The sequence below is a fragment of the Prionailurus bengalensis genome, chromosome C1 (genome assembly GCF_016509475.1).
Source record: "Prionailurus bengalensis isolate Pbe53 chromosome C1, Fcat_Pben_1.1_paternal_pri, whole genome shotgun sequence".
NCBI lineage: Eukaryota > Metazoa > Chordata > Mammalia > Carnivora > Felidae > Prionailurus > Prionailurus bengalensis.
In genome coordinates, this window is record NC_057345.1 from 161268596 (window position 1) to 161293125 (window position 24530).

The 24530-nt window shown below is 38.1% G+C and overlaps 1 protein-coding gene across 4 annotated transcripts in view; it reads right to left on the reverse strand.

Annotated features, from left to right (window-relative positions):
* Window positions 1-24530, reverse strand: part of SLC25A12 (solute carrier family 25 member 12) — a 208940-nt gene that overhangs the window by 83438 nt on the left and 100972 nt on the right. For 2 of the 4 annotated variants that reach the window (XM_043577044.1, XM_043577042.1), the window contains exon 2: window positions 19396-19449. In XM_043577044.1, the coding sequence (XP_043432979.1) occupies window positions 19396-19449 (54 nt within the window). Of the gene's footprint in view, window positions 1-19395; window positions 19450-20412; window positions 20718-24530 lie in introns of those variants that run through there. The other 2 variants (XM_043577041.1, XM_043577040.1) reach the window with 2 other exon arrangements.

Below are 24530 nucleotides of genomic sequence, written 5' to 3' on the forward strand. Positions count from 1 at the left end.
AAATACGAGAAAGATGAAGAAAGGTGAAAGGGCAGCTAAGGTGACTAAGACCTGAGAGTGAGAAGGTGACACGTGTAGACTCCCAGAGGCTTCCCACCTACAAGAGTGGGGAGCAGCAGGAGAACACAGGCTGCCAAACCTTAAAAATAAAACGAATGAGAAAAGCATGACAAACACACAAGACCTTCCATCACAGGTATTTGTTCTACGTTCCAGTAGCTGGAGAAAAGAAACAAAAATATTCTGCTTTTAGGTCATTAATTTTTAAAAATAAAATAGTAGAATCTGCCTGCCAAATAAAGACCTCACTATTTTAAGGGTTTTACGCACTATGGCATGATCAAACACAACCAAAGCTCTCCTCTTCGGGTTGCAGCTGATCAATTTAGCTACTTCAGTCAACTATCAAAGTAGTAACATCAGAAAATTTCCCAGAATTGAAGAATACAAGGGCTAAGTGCCAAGCACAACACAGTAAAACAAACAAAAACCTACACCAGGCCATGGCCCATCATCACAAAATTACAGAACACCAGTATAAAGAGAAAATCCTACAAGTTTTCAGAGAGAAAAGAGGTCACTTATAGAGAATTATGAATCACAGGCACCAATGCTTCCTCAACAGAAACACTGAAGCTTGAAGACAATGCAGTAAGGCCTTGAAAATTCTAAGATAAATGATTTGCAGCCTAGAATTCTAAACTGAGCCAAACTTTGAATCAATTATAAGGGTAGGTTAAAAGTACTTTGAGATATCCATGTTCTCAATACTTTTTTCTCTTGCCATGTGCCTCCTCAGGAAGCTATAGGAGAATCTGCTCCAACAAAATGAAGGCATGAACCAAGTGGGATACAAAAATCAGATGACCCAATCCAGAAAAGTGGCCAAGAGAAATCCCAAGACAACAATTGTGCTGCAGGCCTCTAGAGTACATAGTCCTGGCAGGGGAGCAAACGAAGGGCTCCAGGAAGGAAAGCCACTGGGAAAAATGGAATGCTTATCCAAGGCATTTGGCTAAGTGAAAAATAACATGGGGAGGAGTATGAACCTTTGTTCAAATGTCACCTTCTCAATGAGATCTATTCTTATCACCCTATTTAGTATTATAACCCATGCCTGCACCTATATTCCCAATCCCCCTTACATTGCCTTTTCCCCCCCTCGGCAGCTATCACTTTCTAACACACTGTGTATTTTACTTCTTTATTATGTTTATTGTCTATCTCCCAACAAAGGAAGGAATCTTTGTCTAGTTTGGTCACTGATGTATCCCAAACACCAAGAATAATGCTTGGCACACAGTAGGCACTTGGCAAACCTTTTTTTTTTCTTTTGAGAGAGAGAGAGAGAAAAAGAGAGACACAGAGAGAGAGGCAGAGAGAGGAAAGAGAGAATCCCAAGCAGGCTCCCCGCACAGCACGGAGCCCAAGCCATGGCTTGACCTCATGACCTGAGCCGAAATCAAGAGTAAGATGCTTAACCGACTGAGCCACCCAGGTGCCCCAGCACTCAGTAAATATTTGTTAAATTAATGAATTTGTATGAGGTACACAAGTTGCTAAGTAAATGAGAAGTTAGATAATTTTTAACTCTATCAGAAAGTAAATTACAAAAAAGCATTTTTGTCGTATAAAAACAGGAAATACATGACTTGGCTCAAAAAAACAGTATTCACGGTCATAATAATATAGATACCAGATATTAATTTAACAACAATGATAAACATACTGAGAGGAATGGAGGAAGAAGAATGGAGGAGGAAGTAGTGTAAGGAAGTCCTCAACTACTCTCATAGAAAGTCAATAATATCTAAAAATAGCAGTATAAAAATATGAAGGGAAATACCAAATAAATAGTTAAGAGTTAGAAGTGGTTGCTTCTGTATCAGATAAAGGTCTAGTATCCAAAATCTATAAAGAACTTATCAAACTCAATACCCAAAAGACAAATAATCCAGTGAAGAAATGGGCAGAAGAGATGAACAGACACTTTTCCAAAGAAGACATCCAGATGGCCAACAAACACATGAGAAGATGCTCAACGTCACTCATCATCAGAGAAATACAAATCAAAACCACAAAATGATACCACCTCACACCAGTCAGAGTGGCTAAAATGAAAAACTCAGGAAACTACCGATGCTGGCAAGGATGTGGAGAAATGGGAATCCTCTTGCACTGGTGGTGGGAATGCAAACTGGTACAGACGCTCTGGAAGACAGTGTCGAGGTTCCTCAAAAAATTAAAAATAGAACTACCCTATGACCCAGCAATAGCACTACTAGGAATTTACCCAAGGGATACAGGAGTGCTAATGCATAGGGGCATGTGTACCCCAATGTTTATAGCAGTGCTTTCAACAATAGCCAAATTATGGAAAGAGCCTAATTGTCCGTCAACTGATGAATGGATAAAGAAGATGTGGTTTATATATACAATGGACGACTACTTGGCGATGAGAAAGAATGAAATCGTACTATTTGCAGCAACGTGGGTAGAACTGGAAGGTATTATGCTGAGTGAAATAAGTCAGTCAGAGAAAGACAGATATCATGTTTTCACTCATATGTGGATCTTGAAAAAGTTAACAGAAGACCATGGGGGAAGGGAATGGGAAAAAAATAGTTACAAACAGAGAGGGAGGGAGGAGAACCACAAGAGACACAAATACAGAGAACAAACTGAGGGTGGATGGGAGGGTGGGGGAGAGGTGAAAGTAGATGATGGGCATTGAGGAGGGCACTTGTTGGAATGAGCACTGGGTGTTGTATGTAAGCCAATTTGACAATAAATTATATTCATAAAAAAAAAAAAAGAAGTGGTTGCTTCTAGGAAATAAGACAAGGATGGGAAGGATCACAGAAAAGGACTGTTGGTTTGCTTTTTGGTTAAGCATTTCAAATGTTCTCATTTGTGAATCTGACTAAACCAAGTAACCAGCTCTTTCAACAAGAGGAGAATTAAATAAAAAATGTTTCCTCTGTCATATTCTAGAAAACCCCACAGAGGCTATCATAGCAAATGCTTGATCAGCCTGCACACAGGTAGACATATTTTTACTAACTTGTACTACCCAAAAGCACCTAACAAATATCACCCCAAGATAAAGTCATGTTCACTTTACACTCTATAAAAGTCATTGCTGAAATGGTCCTAAGTTTAAGTCCTGGCTCAACAACTCCATTCTCCTCCCAGGCTTCTACATATATCACACATCTATAAAATTAAGACTAAATGATCTTTGACATTTCAAAACAATAAGTATGCAAATATAGGATAAAGAAAAAATAAACTGTATGGTATTAATACTAATAGTGAATGGATTCTACCAATTATTGTCGACTACTTCTTCTATTCTGTGTTCCTCAATATCCTTCATAATCTTACATGTTTTACCAAGATCAGAAAACCACAGAGTTAAGAACAGGCAGGAGTGGGGAAAGGCACAATGTCAGGAAGACTACTGCAACTGGAAAGAGGAATCAACACAAGGAAATCTAAAAATAGAATTTAAAGCCACTGACAAGTCAAAAACTCACTAGATTATGAGTGCCAAACAATGGTATGAGAAATGTACTATAGGATCCAAAAAGGAGTGGCTCGTTCTAAGGACAGGTGGAATGGGGCTGCAGTAGGAAAGAGAGAGTATGTTCAGAATAGGCCTTGAAAGTAAAATTTGATTTTAACTGCAACAGACAGAAAGGGTCTACAAGGTTTTTAAAAAATGTGAATACAGAGATGTTAAAATAAATTATTCTCTCTTTTTTGGAGGGAGAGAACTAGTTGGAGACACAAATGTTAATAAAGAGAGGGCCATACAAAGATACGAAGCAGGGGCGCCTGGGTGGCTCAGTCAGTTACGCATCCCAATCTTGATTTCCGCTCTGGTCATAATCCCATGGTTCATGAGACTGAGCCCAGCATCGGGCTCCTTGCTGACAACACAGAGCCTGCTTGAGACTCTCTCTCTCCCTCTCTCTCTGACCCTCCTCTGCTCATGCTCTCTCTAAAAATAAATAAACTAAAAAACAAAAACAACAACAACAAAGCAAAGATGTAGAAGTTGAAATGGAAAAGACAAAGGCAGTTTGAGATCAAATGATGGAAGACTTTGAATGCTAAGTTGAACAGTCTGAACACCATTCTGTGGGTAATGGGATGCCACTAAAAGTTTTAGAGAATGACAGAGACATGATCTGACCTGTGCTCTCTCTTGTGGTAATGTAAAAGATGATTTGGAGAAGACAGAAAATGACTGGGGGCAGGGAGACCAAGTGTCAGCTACTGAAGATCCAGGTGAAAGAGGATGAGACCTGAACCAAGGTGGTGGGAGTGCAAATGAAAAAACAATGGGTACTTTCACCCCTTGCTAATGACTTTTTAAAGATGATTTTAATAGTGTTACAGTCATACCATTCAAAATTCAAAAAGTACATTGGGGCACCTCGGTAGGTAGCTCAGTCAGTTAAGCATCTGACTCTTCGTTTCGGCTCAGGTCATCATCTTATGGTTTGTGAGTTCAGCCCCTGTGCTGGGCTCTGCACTGACAGTGTGGAGCCTGCTTAGGATTCTCTATCTCTCCCTCTCTGCCCCTTCCCCGCTGTCTCTCTCTTTCAAAATAGATAAACATTTTTTAAAAAATTCAGGGGCACTGGGTGGTTCAGTCCGTGGAGTGCCTGACTCTTGGTTTTGGCCCAGGTCATGATCCCAGAGTCGTGGAAATTGAGCCCTAGTCAGGGTCCTGACTTAAGATTCTCTCTCTGTCTCCCTCCAAAGGCAATCAATTTCTGGATTTTTTTTTTTTATGTTTATTTTTGAGAGAGAGCGTAAGCGCACCCAAGTTGGGGAGGGGCAGAGTAAGGGGGACAGAGGATCTGAAGCGGGCTCTGTGCTGATAGCAGGGAGCTCGATGCAGGGCTTGAACCTACAAACCAAGAGATCATGACATGAGCCAAAGTCAGACTCTCAACCAACTGAGCCACCCAAGCGCCCAGAAGCAATCAATTTCTTGTCTGTCCTTCCAGAGATGTTTTATGCATAAATGATTATACATATATGAAATATATGCATATACATGCTAATGTATACACATGCAAATGTGCATAAATACTCTTACCCATTTCTCTTTTTTACACAAATGATAACATAATTATTAATTAACATTGTTCTGTAGATCTTACTTTTTTCAATTTCAGTCTTGTTGAAAAGCAATTCAGCTATACACACACACACACACACACACACACACACACACGCATATCATATATAAAGAACTATAAGAATGCTCACATCTTTTGTCAAAAAATCCTGGCCTGACTCTTATGAGAAATTTAAAAGAAGGAAGAGCAAAACACAAAATACAAAATTAAAAAAAAACACTAGAGATGGGTTATGGAGATCTTTGTTCTCTTCACAACTGTTTGCTGCTTGCTTTCTGTAATCAGATGTCAATTCTCAAAAGAGAGAATATGAAAACATTTCAGTTAGTATTAACAAAATGCAGCAACTAATTCTCCATTTATTTTTGCCACATAGGTGCCTAATATCTAATACTAATACCTGAATTTGACTGCCAGGACTACCACCACTATACACACAGAACACACATACACACACACACACATACACACAGAGTAAACTGTACCTACAGAATCACCAGGATTTCACAACAATCTTGACTTTAAAACTATCAGGAAATAAAACTATCAGGAAATAGCCTTAGCACAAACCACTAGCACAGCAGCCAACAAGGAAAACAAATGCTTTTGTTGACAAGTACTGGAACAGGCTTTGCCAGTATCTGGGGTTATAAATGATGCCAAAGAATCAATTACCCTGAGGTATTTTGCTAATGTTTTCCCCAACTCTCCTACTCTATTTTAACTTGATTTTAACTGAAAGATAAAGCATATAGCTCAGAGGGAAAAAAAGTCTTCTCATCCATAAGGAGTCAGTACTTGACTTCTCCAGGAGACAGTTAACTAATTAACTCATTAAATTACAGACAATTACTTGGCAATGTCAGTGAGTCTGTTGCCTGAACAGACAGAAGAGGGAGTGTAGAACAGAAACTAGAATCTACCCACAGTCAGTCAAGATGCTAAAACATTGTAGGTATTATGTTAACAAAGCAAAGCAGATACCTCAAAAACAGGTGATTTATTTAAACAAAAAGTATATTTTAAAATAAGAATGACTCATTTAAATAGTTTCATTACTTTCAATGCTTATTTTAATTGCTGGACAATAATGTTTTAAACGAAGTAAACATGGCCTACAGTAACACAGAAGGCTAGAAATCACAAAAGATTAGGTGGCCATATTGAGACCTTCTCCTTCTGCTAACCAAAATGACTTGCATGTTTATACTAAAAAGAATAAAAAGAAAATTAAAACAAAGTTTTGGGTCTCCCATGCTAAATTATTCTAAAAACCTAATATATCAACTTAATAGTTTCATAATATTTCCATTTTGTTCCTGTCATTTCAAAGGAGGAACAAAAATGACTTTAAATGAAATTAACCAAATATTATATCCGTACTCCAAATAACTTTAGAGTTAATCATTTGCCATTTCAAAGATGTCTCTTAAGCAGTTGTAAATCTCTCTTGGGCAGGAAGTCAAGGACACATGAAAGACATTGACAAGAAGTAGCTGACAGTATCCAAACAAAAATAGGTGATTTATTTTCTTGACGAAACTTTCCAAATCCAACTCAAGTATTTGAATGTAAAAGTACACATAGCTTTGACATTTCCAGAAATATTTAAGTTTACATTGAGTATAGTTCACATGTGCTTGAAAAAGTCTTGACATTATGAAGCTTGAGAAATGAAATGGATCTCAACGAAAGATCAGAATCTTTATACATTGATTGCTGATAAAAGATGGCAGGGTTTCACATACAGATATATATAATTACACTATTGCACTTACACAGAACTACCTCTAGCTCCAAATGAGATCATGTTATCTCCAAATGTTTTGCCTATCCAGCCAACAGATCAACATATTAAGGTCTCACTTGACTGGAGTAAGTTGGAGAGTAGTAATTCCTTTACAATTTGCCAAACTTTAACCCATATAGCAGGTTACCTGTAAAGCAGACTTTACAAAGAGTTTTCACACAACCCTAGATTTCTATTGAGTACAAGGGGAAAAAAGAAGGTTAACTTAAAATTTAATGACACGAATGAGTAAAAAAACCAAATAGTCTAAATGATACAAATTACCTGTTTAAATGATTTAAGTTCAAAAACAGATCTTTTGATATTTTATATGTCCAGAAGATTTTCCAGAGGTTATAAAGAAAAATTCTGATCTCCTGTGACTAGAAGGCTGGTTACTTTTTAAAAAGTACACAGTGTATCAAGATCAAGGATTTTCTTTTTAAGTATGCACACCAAAACCAAGTAATATATTTAGAAGCATTACTTTTTAAGCCAAAAATCTGCTATTATCAAATCTTCCAGGTAATTTCGCTTTCACTTAAAAACATTTATTAAGTACCAATCGTGTGCTGGACATTATACTTGATACCAGGGATGCAAAGATCACAAAAACAGAGTTCCTACCCCAAATAACTCAGAGACGGTGGCATGCTGGACACTGAAACCAGGGTCTAAAAACAAATTCTAATCCCTGTGCCATTAACTAGTTGTGATTTCTTGAGTCTTCTCTGAGTCTCTTCTCTAATAAGAAGATATAGAAACATTAACGGTCTTGACATAAGGAAAAAATGAGATCCTGAACACCAAAGTTCTTGGAAATTGTAAAACTAATAACATGTAATGAAATACTGTAGTTACTCTAAAATGCTTAGAAACACAGAAAAGCAAAGGTTCCAAATTTCCCTCCTTGCTTATTTAATTATTCTGCTTTTGCCCAAACATGAAGGAGTTAATGTTCTACCTCCTCATCTTTCTCCAAACCAAGGTTTCCTTGGGGTTGGCTCCCACTGTTGTTGAGTTTACCAAATCAGTCCTAACTGGTCTAGCCAGCTTCATCTCTGCTCATCCAACATGTGGCTGTAATAGGAGTCAAAACACACTGCTGCTCCAAGACTTTGTTCCAACTGAGATGATCTGACATTTTCAGATCTTAACATCCTTCCAATTTCAGTAACTCTCACATGACAATGCCACAAAGTTCAGTAACTACAGAGATCATGTAAAGCATTTCCCATACAGAAAAGTGAATTATAGGAACAATGGAAGAGCTGAGCTTCTGAAGCTAATCCTCTTGCTGTCCTTCACTTACATGGCTCTTACTCCTAACAGAAACCAAATTTAGTCAGGAACCAGGAACGTATGCCCTTTCACTACACTAGCACTCTGCATAATGAGCAGACCACAACAAACCCTGTTACAATAGTACAATGTGGAATTTATCTGTTATAAATTAATATTCTAATAAGAAAAAATAATTCTAACACATATGGCCACTTTTTTAAAGACTTTAATTAGTGATGCAAATTTTTTCCGATATTTACTAAAATCAACTACACACGCATTAGGAAAAGGCAATTTTATGCATCTAATTTTAACTAGCACTCTTAGTCACGTATTTCAGATACACTAGAAACAACCTTCTATTGCAAACCTTCTATTGGATTTTGCAAAAAACGTTCTCAGAAATCTGCCTTTCTAACTCAGTTTGCCTCCATGAAATATTATGTGCTTATTTTTCTTTTTGCTTTAATATATGTATTTTTACCTTTCATTATATCAAATCCTATTGTCAGCGACTAAACAATGTAATTCCTAACAGAGCAGAGAGGTATAAGCTCTTTATTAACCACTGAAATCAACTGAAGCTACTATAATAAACTACGTATACCAAAACAATTTTCCCCTCAAAGTTTCCAAAAACCTTGGAAATAAAATAATGACCCCAGAGAACTCAATAACTGAAACTAGGATGATTCTCAGGGCAGATTAAGTTGAATAATTAATTCACATTGTTCTTAAAATAAATACTTCAATCTCTTGGTCTAAGTAACCATGGGAACATACAAGGAGCATATATATTTATAAGCCTGGGCAAATCATGTCTTTGACAATCAAGGTGCAGCTCCTAGGGGGACAGAATGCTTTAAGGTTGGTAAGCCTTAATTAAATACCAAGATTTTTGTCACAGAGAAAGAAGGACCTTTTTCCTGGTAAGGAGTGGAAAATATTAGAAGATTTAAGAGAAAGGGCAACCAAATGTAATGTATGAACACATCTTGGATCATGATTTTAATAAAGCAACTCAAAAAAATGAAACCATCAGGGAAACTTCAACACTGAATGGAAATCCACATTATTAAGGAATATTTTTACATGAAATAATCAAATTATGATTTGATGGTTTTCAGAGTCATCAAGTATCAAGTCATCATTCAGTAGCTTTTCGAGATACTAAAGTATTCATATATGCAGTGATACAATGTCTGGGAATTGCTTCAAAATAATCCAGTGCAGCTGTTAATATCGAGGAAGCAAGATTAGCCAAAAGAGCTGATGAAGCTGAGTGACGGATATATGGTAATTCATTATACTATCTTCTCTAACTTTATATAGGCTTAAATTTTTCCATAATTAAAAAGGTTTTTTAAAAGGATACAGAAAAATAATGAGGTGATTCTATATATACTAACATACCTGTATCTCCCAAACAAAATTAACTTAGAAAGGCAAGTTGCATTGAAACATATAAAGCAAGTCTCTTCTATTTACTGTATAACCTTGAGCAAGTTACCTAAGCTTTCTAGGGCTCAGTTTCTTCACCTATAAAATGAGAATGTTAATCGCTTCTCGGCCTTTTTGGCTAAGATCAAGTGTAAAATGAGAATGTTAATGGTTCCTACCTTTTAGAGTTGTTTTGAGGACTGACTATAATGATTTATATAAAATACTTAAAATAGTGCCTGAGACATAATAGTGACTCAGTAAGTAAGCAAGAGCACAGTTCTAAAAGCCCAATAGTGGCCATAGAACTGATTTCAGTGAATGATGCTTTAGAAACTTCAGTATTATTAAGTAAAAGAGAGCTGGACATAAGGGGGAAATGATTTTTTTTTTGAGTTATACACATAAAGAATGAATTATAAGTCTTTCTTTCAGATCTGTGTCTTGGTATTTCAGAGCTTACAGTTGGACTATTAGTCCTTCTCCGATCCAGATTGAGCAGTTGAAGGTTCCAAAGAAAACTGTTATCATCCACATATCATCCACAGTCTATCTTAGACCATGGCTATACCCCTTCTCAGAACCTACAAACTTGAGAGAAATTACTTCTTTTTTTTTTTTTTTTTCCAACGTTTATTTATTTTTGGGGGGACAGAGAGACACAGAGCATGAACGGGGGAGGGGCAGAGAGAGAGGGAGACACAGAATCGGAAACAGGCTCCAGGCTCCGAGCCATCAGCTCAGAGCCTGACGCAGGGCTCGAACTCACGGACCGCGAGATGGTGACCTGGCTGAAGTCGGACGCTTAACCGACTGCGCCACCGAGGCGCCCCGAGAGAAATTACTTCTTATTCTTATTTCTGAATGTGGAGATTTGTAAATATCTTCAGGTATATGTCTCAACAATATGAGTAATTAGCTGATTATATGTACATAATCATAAATACGTATTAATATTTTAGTCACTTTATAGGTCCAGCACAGTTAGCTGGGAAAGATAAGGGACTCAGATCTTATTCACGAAAGAAAAGTCCTCATCCCATCTTAGAAGGAAAAAAAGGGACCAAGGAACTAAGCTCCATTTGTCAGGCATCATTTACAAATTACCTCATTTAATTGTTATAACATCCCTATGTGCTAGGTGTAATAATCCCTTCTTAGGTAAGGAAACCTACTGGTATAAATACCTAAGGTCCTAGAGGAAAAAGGCATCCAGTAAGGACTCAAATCCAGATCAGACTACAAAGCTCTTGCAGGCTCAAGCTACACTCTGCTGCCTCCTGGATGAAAAAGAGTCAGCTGAGGCCCCACTCAAGATGTTCTAAGAACCCTACGGACAGAAAGAAATTAAATTGGAAGAATCACAGTCTAATTAAAGCAGTCATCCATAAGAAAGCATAGAAACATGTAAGGAAGTTTACATTTCTTTTTTTTTTTTTTTTTAAGTTTATTTATTTATTTTGAGAGAGAGAGTGCATGCGTGAGCAGGGGAGAAGGAGAGAGACAGAGAAAGGAGACCATCTCAAGCAGGTTCGGCACAGCACAGAGCCTGAGAATGGGGCTTGAACTCACGACTGTGAGATCATGACCTGAGCTGAAATCAAGAATCAGACGTTTAACCAGCTGAGCTACTCAGGTGCCCCGAAAGTTTACATTTCAATATGATCTATTTCAATATGATCTATTTAAAATGTAAATTGAGGGGCGCCTAGATGGCTCAGTCGGTTGGGTGTCCGACTTTGGCTCAGGTCATAATCTCACGGTTCATGGGTTCGAACCCTACATCGGGCTCTGTGCTGACAGCTCGAAGCCTGGAGCCTGCTTTGAATTCTGTGTCTCCCTCTCTCTCCTCCTCCTCCCCCGCTCACACGCTCTCTCTCAAAAATGAATAAACATTAAAAAAAAATTTTTTTTAATGTAAATTGAGGGGCGGCTGGGTGGCTCAGGTCATGATCTCACGGTTGGGTTTGTGAGTTCAGGTCCCACATCAGGCTCTCTGCTTTTGGCATAGAGCCTGCGTGGGATCCTCTGTCTCTCACTCTCTCTGCCTCTTCCCAGCTCATTTTCTTTCTTTCTTCCTCCCTCTCCCTTTCTCTCTCCCCAAAATAAACAAACATTAAAAATTTTTTTAATGTCAATTATTCCACTTCCAAGGTGAAAGACCTTTGGTGGTCTCCACAACAATCTTTGAAAAAAATCCAAACTCTTCCCTGCGGCCTACAAACAAGGCCCTGCTTGATATGGCTCTCCTTCAGTCTCATCTCTCACTGGCCATTCACTCCCTCACTTACTGATGCTTCGGACACACTGGCCTCCTTTCTGTTTGTCAAACATACCAAGCCCTTATCCACATCTAGGCCTTTACACATGTGAGCCCTCTGGAATTCTCTACCCACTTTATAGTCTCATCTCTAGTCCCACCTTCTCAGGGGTCTTTACTGACCACTTTCTTGAAAAGTGATGGCCTTTTCCATCATTCTGTTTGTTTTCTTATTAGACTTGTCACCTTCTGAAGTTTGTTTTGTTTTTTTAAATGTGTGGGCTTTGCTACTGTCTCAGCCCCACCCAGAATGAGTTACTTTCACTGAACTCCTCTATCTCAACTCTATAAAGGTAGAACCTAGCACAGTGCCTGGCACATGGTAGGCAATTAAAAATATGATTGGTAGTAGAACATAACATGACATTTAATAACACTAATTTTCTCATCTTTTCAATTACTTTTCAATCCTTGTATCAGACTCAAGGATAAAGTCTCATAATGGTGCTAGTATGCCCTTAATGCCTAACACTTTTTTTTTTTAATGTTTATTTATTTTTGAGACAGAGAGACAGAGTGTCTCTGTCTCAGAGACAGAGCAGGGGAGGGGCAGAGAGAGAGGGAGACATAGAATCTGAAGCAGGCTCCAGGCTCTGAGCTGTCAGCACACAGCCTGACGTGGGGCTTGAAGTCACCAACCATGAGATCATCACCTGAGCCAAAGTAAATGCTTAACCAACTGAGCCAGCCAGGTGCCCTGTCACTTTTTTTTTTTTAATGAAAACTTTATACAGTTTATTGCAAATACTAATATACCAAAGATAAAGGCTATCATCTTCAATTCCTAAATTCTAAAAAACTGGTGAAAACACTTAACAGTTTAGATAAGAAAACTTTAGATCCCCTTCTGTGTGTCTCATAGACTCTCATTGGCTTTATTCAACCCAATTTATTCTGGGAAGTCCTCTTTTAACTTCAGATTCTGAAATTTCTAAATTCTTACTTTTTTAAAATTTTTTTAATGTTTATTTTTGAGAGAGAGAGAGAGAGAGCCCGCGCAAGAGAGAGCACACCAGTGGGGGAGGGGCAGAAAGAGAGAGAGAGAGAGAGAGAGAGAGAGAGAGAGAGACAGAATCTGAAGCAGGCTCCAGGCTCTGAGCTGTCAGCACAGAGTCCTATGCAGGCCTCAAACCCATGAGTTGTGAGATCATGACCTGAGCCGAAGTCAGATGCTCAACCAACTGAGCCACCCAGGCGCCCCTATTCTTACTTTTTGAATTATTCACTTGATCAAAATCTAATACATACACATTAAGGCTTTATTTTTACTTTCCTCTAATTCTTCTATAAATGTATATGTGTAAATATACATACAACATATATGAAGCGGCTTATAGAAAACTCGAGTCATGCTATAGACACTTCTTTACATCTTATCCCACTTAATAGTACACTGGAAATCTCTAAATCAGCTGAAATAGGCCTCATTCTTTTTAGTTTTGCATAATTTTCCATGGAATGGTTTTTCCATAGTTTTTCTATCACTCCTCTCTGATAACATTTGTTTCTCTTTTTCCTACTTTTTCTTCCCTCAAGGAACAATTGAGTGTTACAACTAACAACCTTGTACATATATATTTTTATGAGTATTTTTATTTTTCTGGGTTAAATATCCCCAAAGTAGGATTGTTTATTCAAACGGTATCTTTGTTTTAAACTATTGCCAGATTGCTTTCCAAAGAGTCTTTGTTTCCACAAATACCCCATGAAAGCACCTTTTTTCTCCACACCGGGGCCTCAGTCGATGTTATCATTTGTGATACACATTCCATCCTTTTGAAAACATAGCCCTGGGGCACATGGGTAACTCAGTCAGTTAAGTGTATGACCCTTGATTTTGGCTCAGGTCATGATCTCCTAGTTCCTGAGTTCAAGCCCTGCATTGGGCTCCTCAGTGACAGTGTGAAGTCTGGTGGGGATTCTCTCTCCTCTCTCTGCCCCTCCCCTCTTTCTCTCTCAAAATAAATAAATAAACTTAGAAAGAAAGAAAGAAAGAAAGAAAGAAAGAAAGAAAGAAAGAAAGAAAGAAAGAAAGAAAGAAAGAAAGGCAGGCAGGCATCTGGGTGGCTCAGTTAAGTGTCCAACTTCAGCTCAGGTCATGATCTCAGTTCATGAATTCAAGCCCCACTCATGAGTTCAAATCCCACTTGGGATTCTCTCTCTCTCTCTGCCCCTTCCCTATGAACACACACACTCTCTCTCCCTCCGCAAAATAAACTTAAAAAGAAAAAAAAAGGAAAAGATAGCCCTAATGCATATTCCAACAAGGTAGAAGGGTCTCCCGCTTAATTAATTCCCTTCTGAGCCCCAGGTTATTGCCAAAAATACATACATATGTAATATGTAAACAAATATTTATTGAGTAAAAGAATATTTCTTTTGGGGTGCCTGGGTGGCTCAGTCGGTTAAGCATTTGACTTTCGGCTCAGGTCATGATCTCGGGTTCCTGGGTTCGAGTCCCGTGTCAGGCTCTGTGCTGACAGCTCAGAGCCTGGAGACTGCTTCGTATTTTGTGTCTCCCTCTCTCTCTCTTCCCTCCCCTACTCATGCTCTGTCTCTGTCTCTCAAAAATAAATAAACATTAAAAATTATTTTAATAAAAAAGGATATTTCTTTCAATTAAAAATGAATACATTATCATAAAAACACTAAGGAAGAATCACTCTTTGCTTTACGTTAGCAGCACCTTCTTCCATTTATTCTATAAAATAAACAACACAGGGGTGCCTGGGTGGCTCAGTCAGTTAAGCATCCAACTTAGGCTCAGGTCATGATCTCACGGTTCGTGGGTTCAAGCCCTACCTCTGCTGTTAGCACAGAACCCTCATCAGATCCTCTGTTCCCCTCCTCTCTGTCCTTCCCCCACTGTTTCTCTCTCTCTCAAAATAAATAAACTTTAAAAAATAAAATAACACAGAAAACGCATTTTCATAATTTTTACATGGGATATGATAATCATTGTTACATTGGGTGATAATGAGAAAAAGAACAGGTTCAAAATAATACTTGAGTTCTACACTGCAGTATATTTTTGGTCTAACATATATAATGATACAGTCTTAACATGTGTTGCTTTTACCATACAATACATTGATAAGCAAACAACAAAAAGTCTACCAACCAAAAAAAAAAAAAAAAGAGATCTTGACAAATCATTCACTTATAACAGTTTTTGATAAACCTACTTTGCCACATAGCATAGACTAACTTCTCGTTTTGAAGTTCCTCACGTTTATAACAATCAGCCTGTGATAGTCCTGTTATCCTCACCTTACCTCCCTCTTCATTGCTTCTCTTGTCTCCTTTTGCTACTGTATATTTCTGATGTAGCAAAATCGGGTCAATGATAGTGTGTGGGTGAGAGGTAAAAGAAGAGAGAAATCAAGAAATGACAGTTGTAAGGGTAGTAATAGTAAAAATCTTAGCTTGACAACTGGTTGTAAGTTACAGCACAGTCTAACACATAAGAATTCATTTGTTGTGCTCCAACTTTATGAACTGGTAGGAAGCTGGAAACAGCAGAATCCTAGTGAATATTATTGCTCCTTTTTTTAACTAATAGAAAATATAGGTCATCAAAATTTGAGAAGCAATGAACACAGAAAAAATAAACCTATGTCCCTATACTCAAAATAATAATGCTTCACTTTTCTAAAGCCCTTTTCACATACTTTTAAATATATATATATCAGCATTTTCAAAGAGAAGTATTTTCCTGTTTACAAAAACAAATGAGTATTTGTGAATTTAGACAGTTAATGCCACAGATCTAAATTTATAAAAAACAGCTTTCAGTTGTATTCCAAAATTCAAAATTAAATCTCTCTGTAGTCTTTAAATATCTCACTGATCCAGAACTCAAGTAACCCCCAAATCCTACCAAAATCAAATTATACTAATAACAGAATAATTTTAATCTTTGACCATATCCTTTTTTTTGAAACTACTTTAAACTCCCATAGGACAATTCTCCCTCGTTCTCCTCCTCCTTCTTTCCACTTTAATTATGGATATCACTTATAAATCAGTCCCTTATTCCTGGTCCTGTTTCTTTTATATTTAAACTCCTAACCACAAGGATTTATCTACCACCTGTACAAATTTGTATCTCTCCACTCCTGTCAGATTTAACATATTAGGACATACTTATTTAACAATGAAACTTAAACTTCTCTCCCCCACCAATAATTCCCAAAATAGATGCCTTATCAATTAACATCCATCCAGATTCACTACTTCTTCCTTTACTTCTATATTTAATACCAAATTCAATAGATTCATCCCTTACAAAGTCCCTGGTATTCTTATTCCTTCCCATTTCCCCAGCCATCAGACACTCCAGGTCATTATCTCCCACATGTATTATTTCAATAGCCTCTTAGCTGATCGCCCTACCTACTTCCAACCTCTCCACACTTTATCCAACATACACAAAGAGATGTCAGAATTTACCACTTCAATTTGCCCACTCAGAAACCCATAGTGCATCCCTACTGTTTCAAATCCAAACTCATTGGCCAAATGTTCTAGGTAGTTACGGTGCAAAGGCACTTTTTTTTTTCCATCACCTAAGTAACCAGATTGTTTTTTCCCACCCCCCACCCACCCCCCATTTAGAGACCCCCCCACAAGTGATTTAGTGTAAGGGTTAAGAATACAGGTTCTGCAGTTTGATTGGACTCCAGCCTCCACCACTTAAGAACTAAATGACATTAACCAAGTGATTTAACTTCATCTATTTAACGGGGACTCTAACCCTACCTCCTAAGGTTGTTATGAAAATTAATGTAATACCCTTAAAGCACTAGGCCAATGCCCAGGACACCGGTGAATGATCAATAAATGTTAGCCACTGTCATTATTATTACAGCCACTTTTATTCAGGCAAGCCAACTGCTCTACCAGAGGCTATGTATTTGACTTCATTATTCTTGACTCCCTCAACTGCAATCTGTTAGAGGTGGAATGGGTTGAGAAAGGAGCTAGTCACATGTCAATTACCATCCAAATCTTGGCTTAGTCCTCTCCTTCGATTATTCAACTGATGCCTACTGCTAAACTAAATACAAGTGCACACATGGCACACAGCAAATAGTCCTTAGTAAATATTTCTTGGGCTGCTATGTTAAATGCTAACGAAATACTGTAGTTAGTATATATTTTTTGCCTATTTTCTCTAAAATATTAATAAACCGTATGCTTCTAAAATAAAACTGCTCCTAAACAGTGTCCTATAGCTTCAAGTAGCTACAGTTTGAAGTACTCAAAACAGGAATAAAAAAATCTAATATGTTAGTTAGTAATTGTCCTCAAATAGATTCAACTAACTATATTCTACCTTTCTAGCTGGTGAAGGTAAGTATCTGTGATGTCTTATCTATCAATTAATTCTTGGGTCAGTGCTTTATAACTAGTACTAAATACACTGTTATTAATTCCACAATTTTTTAATATAAAAATAAAACAAGGGCATCATCAAAATAATGTGCAAAAAGATAATGATAGGGGGCACCTGGCTGGCCCGGTCGGTAGACCATGAAACTCCTGATTTTGGGGTTGTAGGTCGAGTGTAAACATTACTTAAAAATAAAATTTTTTTTTTAATTTTTTTTTTCAACGTTTATTTATTTTTGGGACAGAGAGAGACAGAGCATGAACGGGGGAGGGGCAGAGAGAGAGGGAGACACAGAATCGGAAACAGGCTCCAGGCTCTGAGCCATCAGCCCAGAGCCCGACGTGGGGCTCGAACTCACAGACCTCGAGATCGTGACCTGGCTGAAGTCGGACGCTTAACTGACTGCGCCACCCAGGCGCCCCAAAAATAAAATATTTTTAAAAAATGATAAGATTTTTAAATTGTCAAAAAGCTAAGCATAGATACTCCCAGTTCTTTCCTTGTATTCTTATCCTCCCTCTCCCAAAAAACCAAACCCATGCAGAAGCACAGATTTTTTTTCCATAGGATTTTTAAAGCTGAAAGGACCTCAATTCCCATTTCCCAACATCCCACTGAGTTCCACATGAGAAGGTGAAGCCCAGAAAGGCCAGGCAGATAGCTACAGATCCAACAATCAAAATGAGGCAGGAGCGGGAACTGAACCCAGTGTTCCTGACACCCAGGTCAGTGCTCTTTGCACTACATCATGAACCATTTCAACTGATTTCTTCCATGCCTACTTAATATAGAAAATAAAATTAACCGTATCACATGAACATCTCACAAAACAACTAAGTGTAATCATGGTGTGGTTAATACTGACATATTTTACACTATTTTTATGAACACTTGTGAGGAATAAAGGTTTCAAGCCAGAAACAGACTATTTCTATTATAATTACTTATGTTCTGGAAATGATCCTTCCCTTTATCAGATTTTATAAAATCTAAGATTCCAATTTTAGCTAATTTTTTTCATGAGTTACACATGGTATGGTCATCTATGCAGCCTCCTCCCCAACAATAGCTTAAGCAATCCATGTCTCAGATAAAAATGTCATCTAGTCCAGGCTGATCAGCATATGTTAGAATCTGTTCCTAATATAGAATCATACACTTTTGGAGTTGGAAGGAACCTTGGTGATCACCTCTCATTTTACAGAGGAAACAAATACCCAGCAGGGACCTGCCCAAGGTCAAAGTTTCTATATAAGAACCCAGGTCCAGAACAGAAAGTTTTCAAAAGAAGATTTCACAGAAAAACACAATACTTAATCGAACACCTTAGCTTGTCTCCCTTTTCATCTATTTAAGTACAACTTCCTACATGAGGAACTTCTGAAATTTAAGAAAAGAAAGCAAAACAAAAAACTAAGCCAACTTGGTTTAAGTCTACAGCCAAGTCACTGATCTTAAAAACTTAGAAGGTAGATCTTTGCAAGAATTGCAGACAGTAATATTTTATAATAAAACCCCAAAAGGCTATCTATGAATATAAATAAGCAGAGGGAGAAAAGACACACACATTATCAATATTCTTATCTCGCTAACAAATTACATAAATGCTTATAAACAGGAAAACTATAAACTTGCAACTTTCAAGAAAGAATATTAATCACCATACATAGTAATTACACAAGAGTGTCAATATGTTTTGAAGTTATATTTTGATCATAGTGCTTAAGGGAAGCTGGAAATTGTTTTTAGTCTCCTTTCACATACTTTAAGTCATGTTAAAAAACAAAATTTTGAGGAAAATATTTTATCAAACCTTAAAAAAGGAAAATGTGTATTCACATCTTAACAAAATAAGAGAATTACAAACTACATTGTCTACCCATGTTTTTAAGAATGGGAAAAAACAGAATAAATGAAAACAGAACATTCCTGAAAGTTAAGGCCTGAGAACCATTAAGCTTACACTTTTTTTTCCTCAATAAAAAAAGTGCCACACAAGTCAATTTACCTGGAGGAATATGTTTCTTAACTCATGAGGATCACCTCGCTTGGTTGTTTGCACCTGTAAGGAAAAAAAGAAAAAAGAAAAAGCCAGTTAATGCTTTACTAGAGACCATATCATCTCTTCAGATTAGAGTTCACAAATGCTAACAAATCAATGCTCTTATCTTTTATAGGGGCATTTCGTTTAAAACAAACCAAAAGTATTAACACTGATAACACCTGTCAAATTGGAGATCTATGGCTACAGAGTGGAAGTACAGGTGTGAAGAGCTTAATATACAGCAAATCTACCAGATTTCCTCTGGACTGGAAGTGGAAGGCAGTGAGGATCAATCTCTTATTTTATTCCACATCCACTAGCAACACAATAGCAACCACCCACCTCCAAATCAAAAGGCCAGGAAGAACAGGGCAACAGAAAAGTTAAAACACCCAAATCAATCGCCTGGCCTAGCAGCTTTTCTCCCCCATGGAAAGCAATCCAGAATATAATTATCTCTGCGCCCCTGTCTTTCGCCACCCAACCTAAAATACGAAAGCTGCTACATTTCCAAATACTTTCGACATCTTGCCACCAGCAGCACAAATGCCAACCACTGCCCCCAGCCCCACCGAAGCCCCAAATAACTCCAATTCCTCACCCCCTCCCCCACTGCAATACACAGATGCCTTAGGTTATCCCCGGCTTTACATGCCACTTCCTCCCACTCCCTTTCTGATGGCCTCCAACTCCGGGCTCACAATTTCACGCACCTAAGGCAGGGCACTACTCTTCCTTCACCGACCTGGTCCTCACAAGCCCCTCCAACTCATAATCCCTCCTACTTCCCCTCCCCCAGCCGGGCATCCTCTCCCTCCGGTCCAAGCCCCCACACAGCTCTCCCACCCGCAAGCTGGAGCCCCAGGATACGCTATCTAAGAACCAGGCAACGAAGGAAATGGTAAGAGGTGAGGGGCTGGGGGCAAGGTCCCCGGGATGTCTCTTATGCAATAAAGGCAGCAGCAGAGAGTCGGGAGTCACCTTGACCGCCATGCTGTGCTCGGAAGCCGGGGACGAGCGAGTGAGCGAGCAGGGCCGAGCTGTCAGGGCGCGCGCGCGCCGCCTCCCCGGCCGCGCCCGCCCACCCGCTCGCCGGCGTCGCGCGCGTCCCTATGCAAATGAGCCCGGGGCGGGGCGGGAAAAGGGCCCCGAATCCCCGCCAGAAAGCTAGCTGGTCCCGGCCGGCGACCTGTCTCGCTGGGGAGGGGAATAATCCTCCCATAGGCTAGACTGGAGTGCCAGCCCTGGGATTCCGATGCGCCGCATGGTTGTCTACTGCTCAGTCGCCGCCCAGGTTTCTTAAGGCCTCTTAATGGGTGTGGCTTTGGGCACCGACTTCAGCCAAAGACGTTTAATCCTGAGACTTAAGGGAACGCTTGGGGCCCAGACTGAGTAAGATTTCGAAAGATCAGATGACATGTCCCATTAATGATACTAATAAATGAATTAATGACAACTAATGGCAAATATTGACAATGAAAAGGATTGGGGACCATGCACTCTGGGCAAAACCTAAGGAAATATAACTTGAGAAATCTGCCCCTTAATTGGCATCGGATGAATATGCTTAATATATTTGTAATTCTTGCACTACTATAAAGTTTTATTAGTAGACTCACTCCACATTCCTAATCATCCAAATCCTTTGTGCAATGAGGTGGGGCACAAATGCATACAGAAAAAAAATCCATCTGTCCATGGACAGGACTGGTACTGAATTCTGGCCCAAGTCGCCAGTACATAAAGATTGCCGGCCCTGCCTAAGTAGTAGCTCTACCTGGAACCAAAATAATGTCTCTAAAACTGAGTTCTGCCACTATGACTATATTGAGGTATTGAGCCACATAATGATTCACTCAACATTTACTGGGCATCTATTACATGCTAGACATAGTCCTGCTTGTAAAAAATACAAAAACAAATAGCATTGTGTCCCTAACTTCTAGGATCTTACAGATGGTTAATGCTTACCCAAACCCCAACCTTAAGTATATTTTATTTGTGACTACAAGCATACTTGCTGGTTTTTTTTTTAAAGCTAACAACATAAGATTTATTTTAATATCACTTAGCTCTATGATCCCATCCCTCTCCACCCTCTTTCACATTTCCAATGTTGAATCTAACAGGAGGCTTCCCTTTTCTCCAGTCTCACTAATCATGTTTGTATTAAGTATCCAAGTTAATAGAAATGAGGAAAGAGGAATGGAGAATGTAAACTGTTGATAAGGAATGCTACATTACTAGTACTCCTATAATGAGCTTTTCTGCTGCAGTTGACTTAACTGTTTACCACCATTCTTTCTTCAACTTGTTCAACGTTCTTTTAACAATGTTATCGGACATAAGGATTTACAAATTCATATTTTGTTCTTCTACACCCTTATGCCCCTGATACTTTGCTCTCTCTTATTTCATGACATTTCTCTAAGTAGGATTCTTAAGATTTTTTTTTTATATTACTTTACAAGGGAAGAATGTTTAGTAGGCCAAAGTTCCTTAGTTTGAATAAAAGTACTTAAGGAAAGGAAGACATTTATTTAAAATAAAAGTATTGGGGCACCTGGGTGGCTCAGTCAGCTAAGCAACCAACTCTTGATATTGGCTCAGGTCATGATCTCATGGTTTGTGAGTTCAAGACCCTAGAGGACTCTGCACTGAGAGTGTGGAGCCTGCTTGGGATTCTCTCTCTCTCTCTCTCTCTCTCTCTCTCTCTCTCTCTCTCTCTTTATCCCTCCCCAGCTTGCAGTGACATGTGCACTCTCTCAAAATAAATAAATACACATTTAAAATAAATAAACAAAAGAATTATTTCTTATTGGAATACATTGTTGGCCAAATCTATATAGTTGGAGTGAAAATTTAGGGTCAGACTGGCCACTCCTACAGAGGAAGACATCACATTTAAACAGAGCCCACCACAACAATTCATAGGTATAAGCACCAAGCCACAACGAAAATTTTCTCAAATAAAAATAGCCAACTTTTTAAAAAAAGTATACATATATATATACGTATATATAGATATATATATACACATATATATATGCCTTAAAAAATAGCTGATTTTTTAGTAAGTCCAAGAGCTTCACTGGTGCCAATCTAGTTGCAATGGAAATGATGTAATAATTTAAAACTAAATTAGGGTGCTATACAGAGAAAATAGAAAAGCTCAGCTACCCTAAATAAATATGGATTTTGCTAAATTTTTTATCCATCATATAATAAACAATAAAATGGACAAAGGTATTAAAACTATCTACTTTAAGGAAATTAAGTATTTAAAGGAATACAAAAGCCCATGAGTTAGAGTTCCTACGCTGAAGAACTTTCCAACCTATCATTGTGTTATAATGATTGGCTCAGTCAGTTAAGCATCTGACTTCAGCTCAGGTCATGATTTCATAGTCTGTGAGTTCGAGCCCCGCGTTGGGCTCTGTGCTGACAGCTCAGAGCCTGGAGCTTGCTTCAAATTCTGTGTCTCCCTCTCTCTCTGCCCCACCCTGTTCACGCTCTGTCTCTCTCTGTCTCAAAAATAAATAAACACTAAAAAAAATTTTTTTTAATTAAAACTTACTTGTGCTTCAATTGCAAATGAGCAGGATTTAGGGAAAACTTAGTCAATGGGGTATCAAAAGACAAACCTGTCAAATAAGATTCACAATATATTTGGGAAAAGGTAGTAGAAATAGTTCAAAACTTTTCACAGTTTTTTAAAATTACTTGCCAATATAGTAACTTATAACTCTTTCCTTAAATTGCAAATGACATTTGTAAACATGAAATAATTTTAAAACTATGAAACAACTACAGGTTGAAAACTTGATCATTAAAAGTCTATAGAGAATGACATTTAGAAAGCACAGTTGGCAGTTAAAGGCTAAGAAACTGTTGCAAATATATTTATGTTTATATATTGTCATTAATAGTCACTTTTTAGAATTGGTTTCATAAGAGATTCAGTATGTAGCTTGACTGAGCTGGGAATTTAAATATACTTGTGAAGTTGTGGCCCATGAAAATGATATATTACCCCAGATGTAAAACCAAAATATGGGTTTACTAGACAAACCTGCAGAAACATGTTTCTAACTCCCAAACAGCTTACATTATATTAATTTGAAACCAGCCAATCACTTTGTGGGTGAAAGTTAGAATTATACTAATGTCTAGTGCCCTAATAAGCTAAAATATAATAATTAAAACAAGAGACAATTTCCAGTGAGCCTGTTCTGCCACAACTCTTGGCCCTCCTTCCATCTTTAATAACATACTATTTCTGTTTATCTTTTAGCCTCCTCTGATTATTTTACTGACATGAATACATTTTTGTTCTTGTTTCCATATCCCACATAGCTACTAGGAGTGTCATCTTGCAAGAAGTAAATCCAGGTGGTATATGAACACTTAGTAGAGCATTAGGATATCACTGACTAATTAAACCAGGAGTGAAGCTCCTGGCATACGGCATCATTATGATGAAGAATAAGCGGCATTTTACGCCTGCCATCAAGATGAAACTCACTTAAAATATCTGAAATAGGGGCATCTGGGTGGCTCAGTTAGGTAAGTGTCCGACTCTTGGTTTCCACTCAGGTCATGAGCTCATGGATCTTGAGTTCCAGCCCTGCATGGGGCTCTGTGCTGACAGTGTGAAGCCTGCTTGGGACTCTCTCTCTTTCTCCCTCTCTCTCTGCCCACCCCCTGCTTGTGCTCTTTGTCTCTCTCAAAATAAATAAGTAAACTTAAAAAAATAAAATAAAATATTTGAAATAAATAGCATGATCTGACTTTGGCACACATACACAAAGGATGTTTGAACATCTGGAACTAGAATATAAAATGGTTCCTTTTATTTTACTGAAATATTACAAAACTTTCAATTTTATTTCATTTATTTCCTTTTAAATATTTTATTTTTAAGTAATCTCTACACCCAACATGGGGCTCGAACTCACAACCCCAAGATCAAGAGTCACATGCTCCACTGACTGAGCCAGCCACGTACCCTCAAAACTTACAGTTTTATAAGATGTGCTTTTAACTCCTTCTTTGCTAAGAGTCTATATGGGGAAATGGCTAGAGAGAAAGGCTAGAGA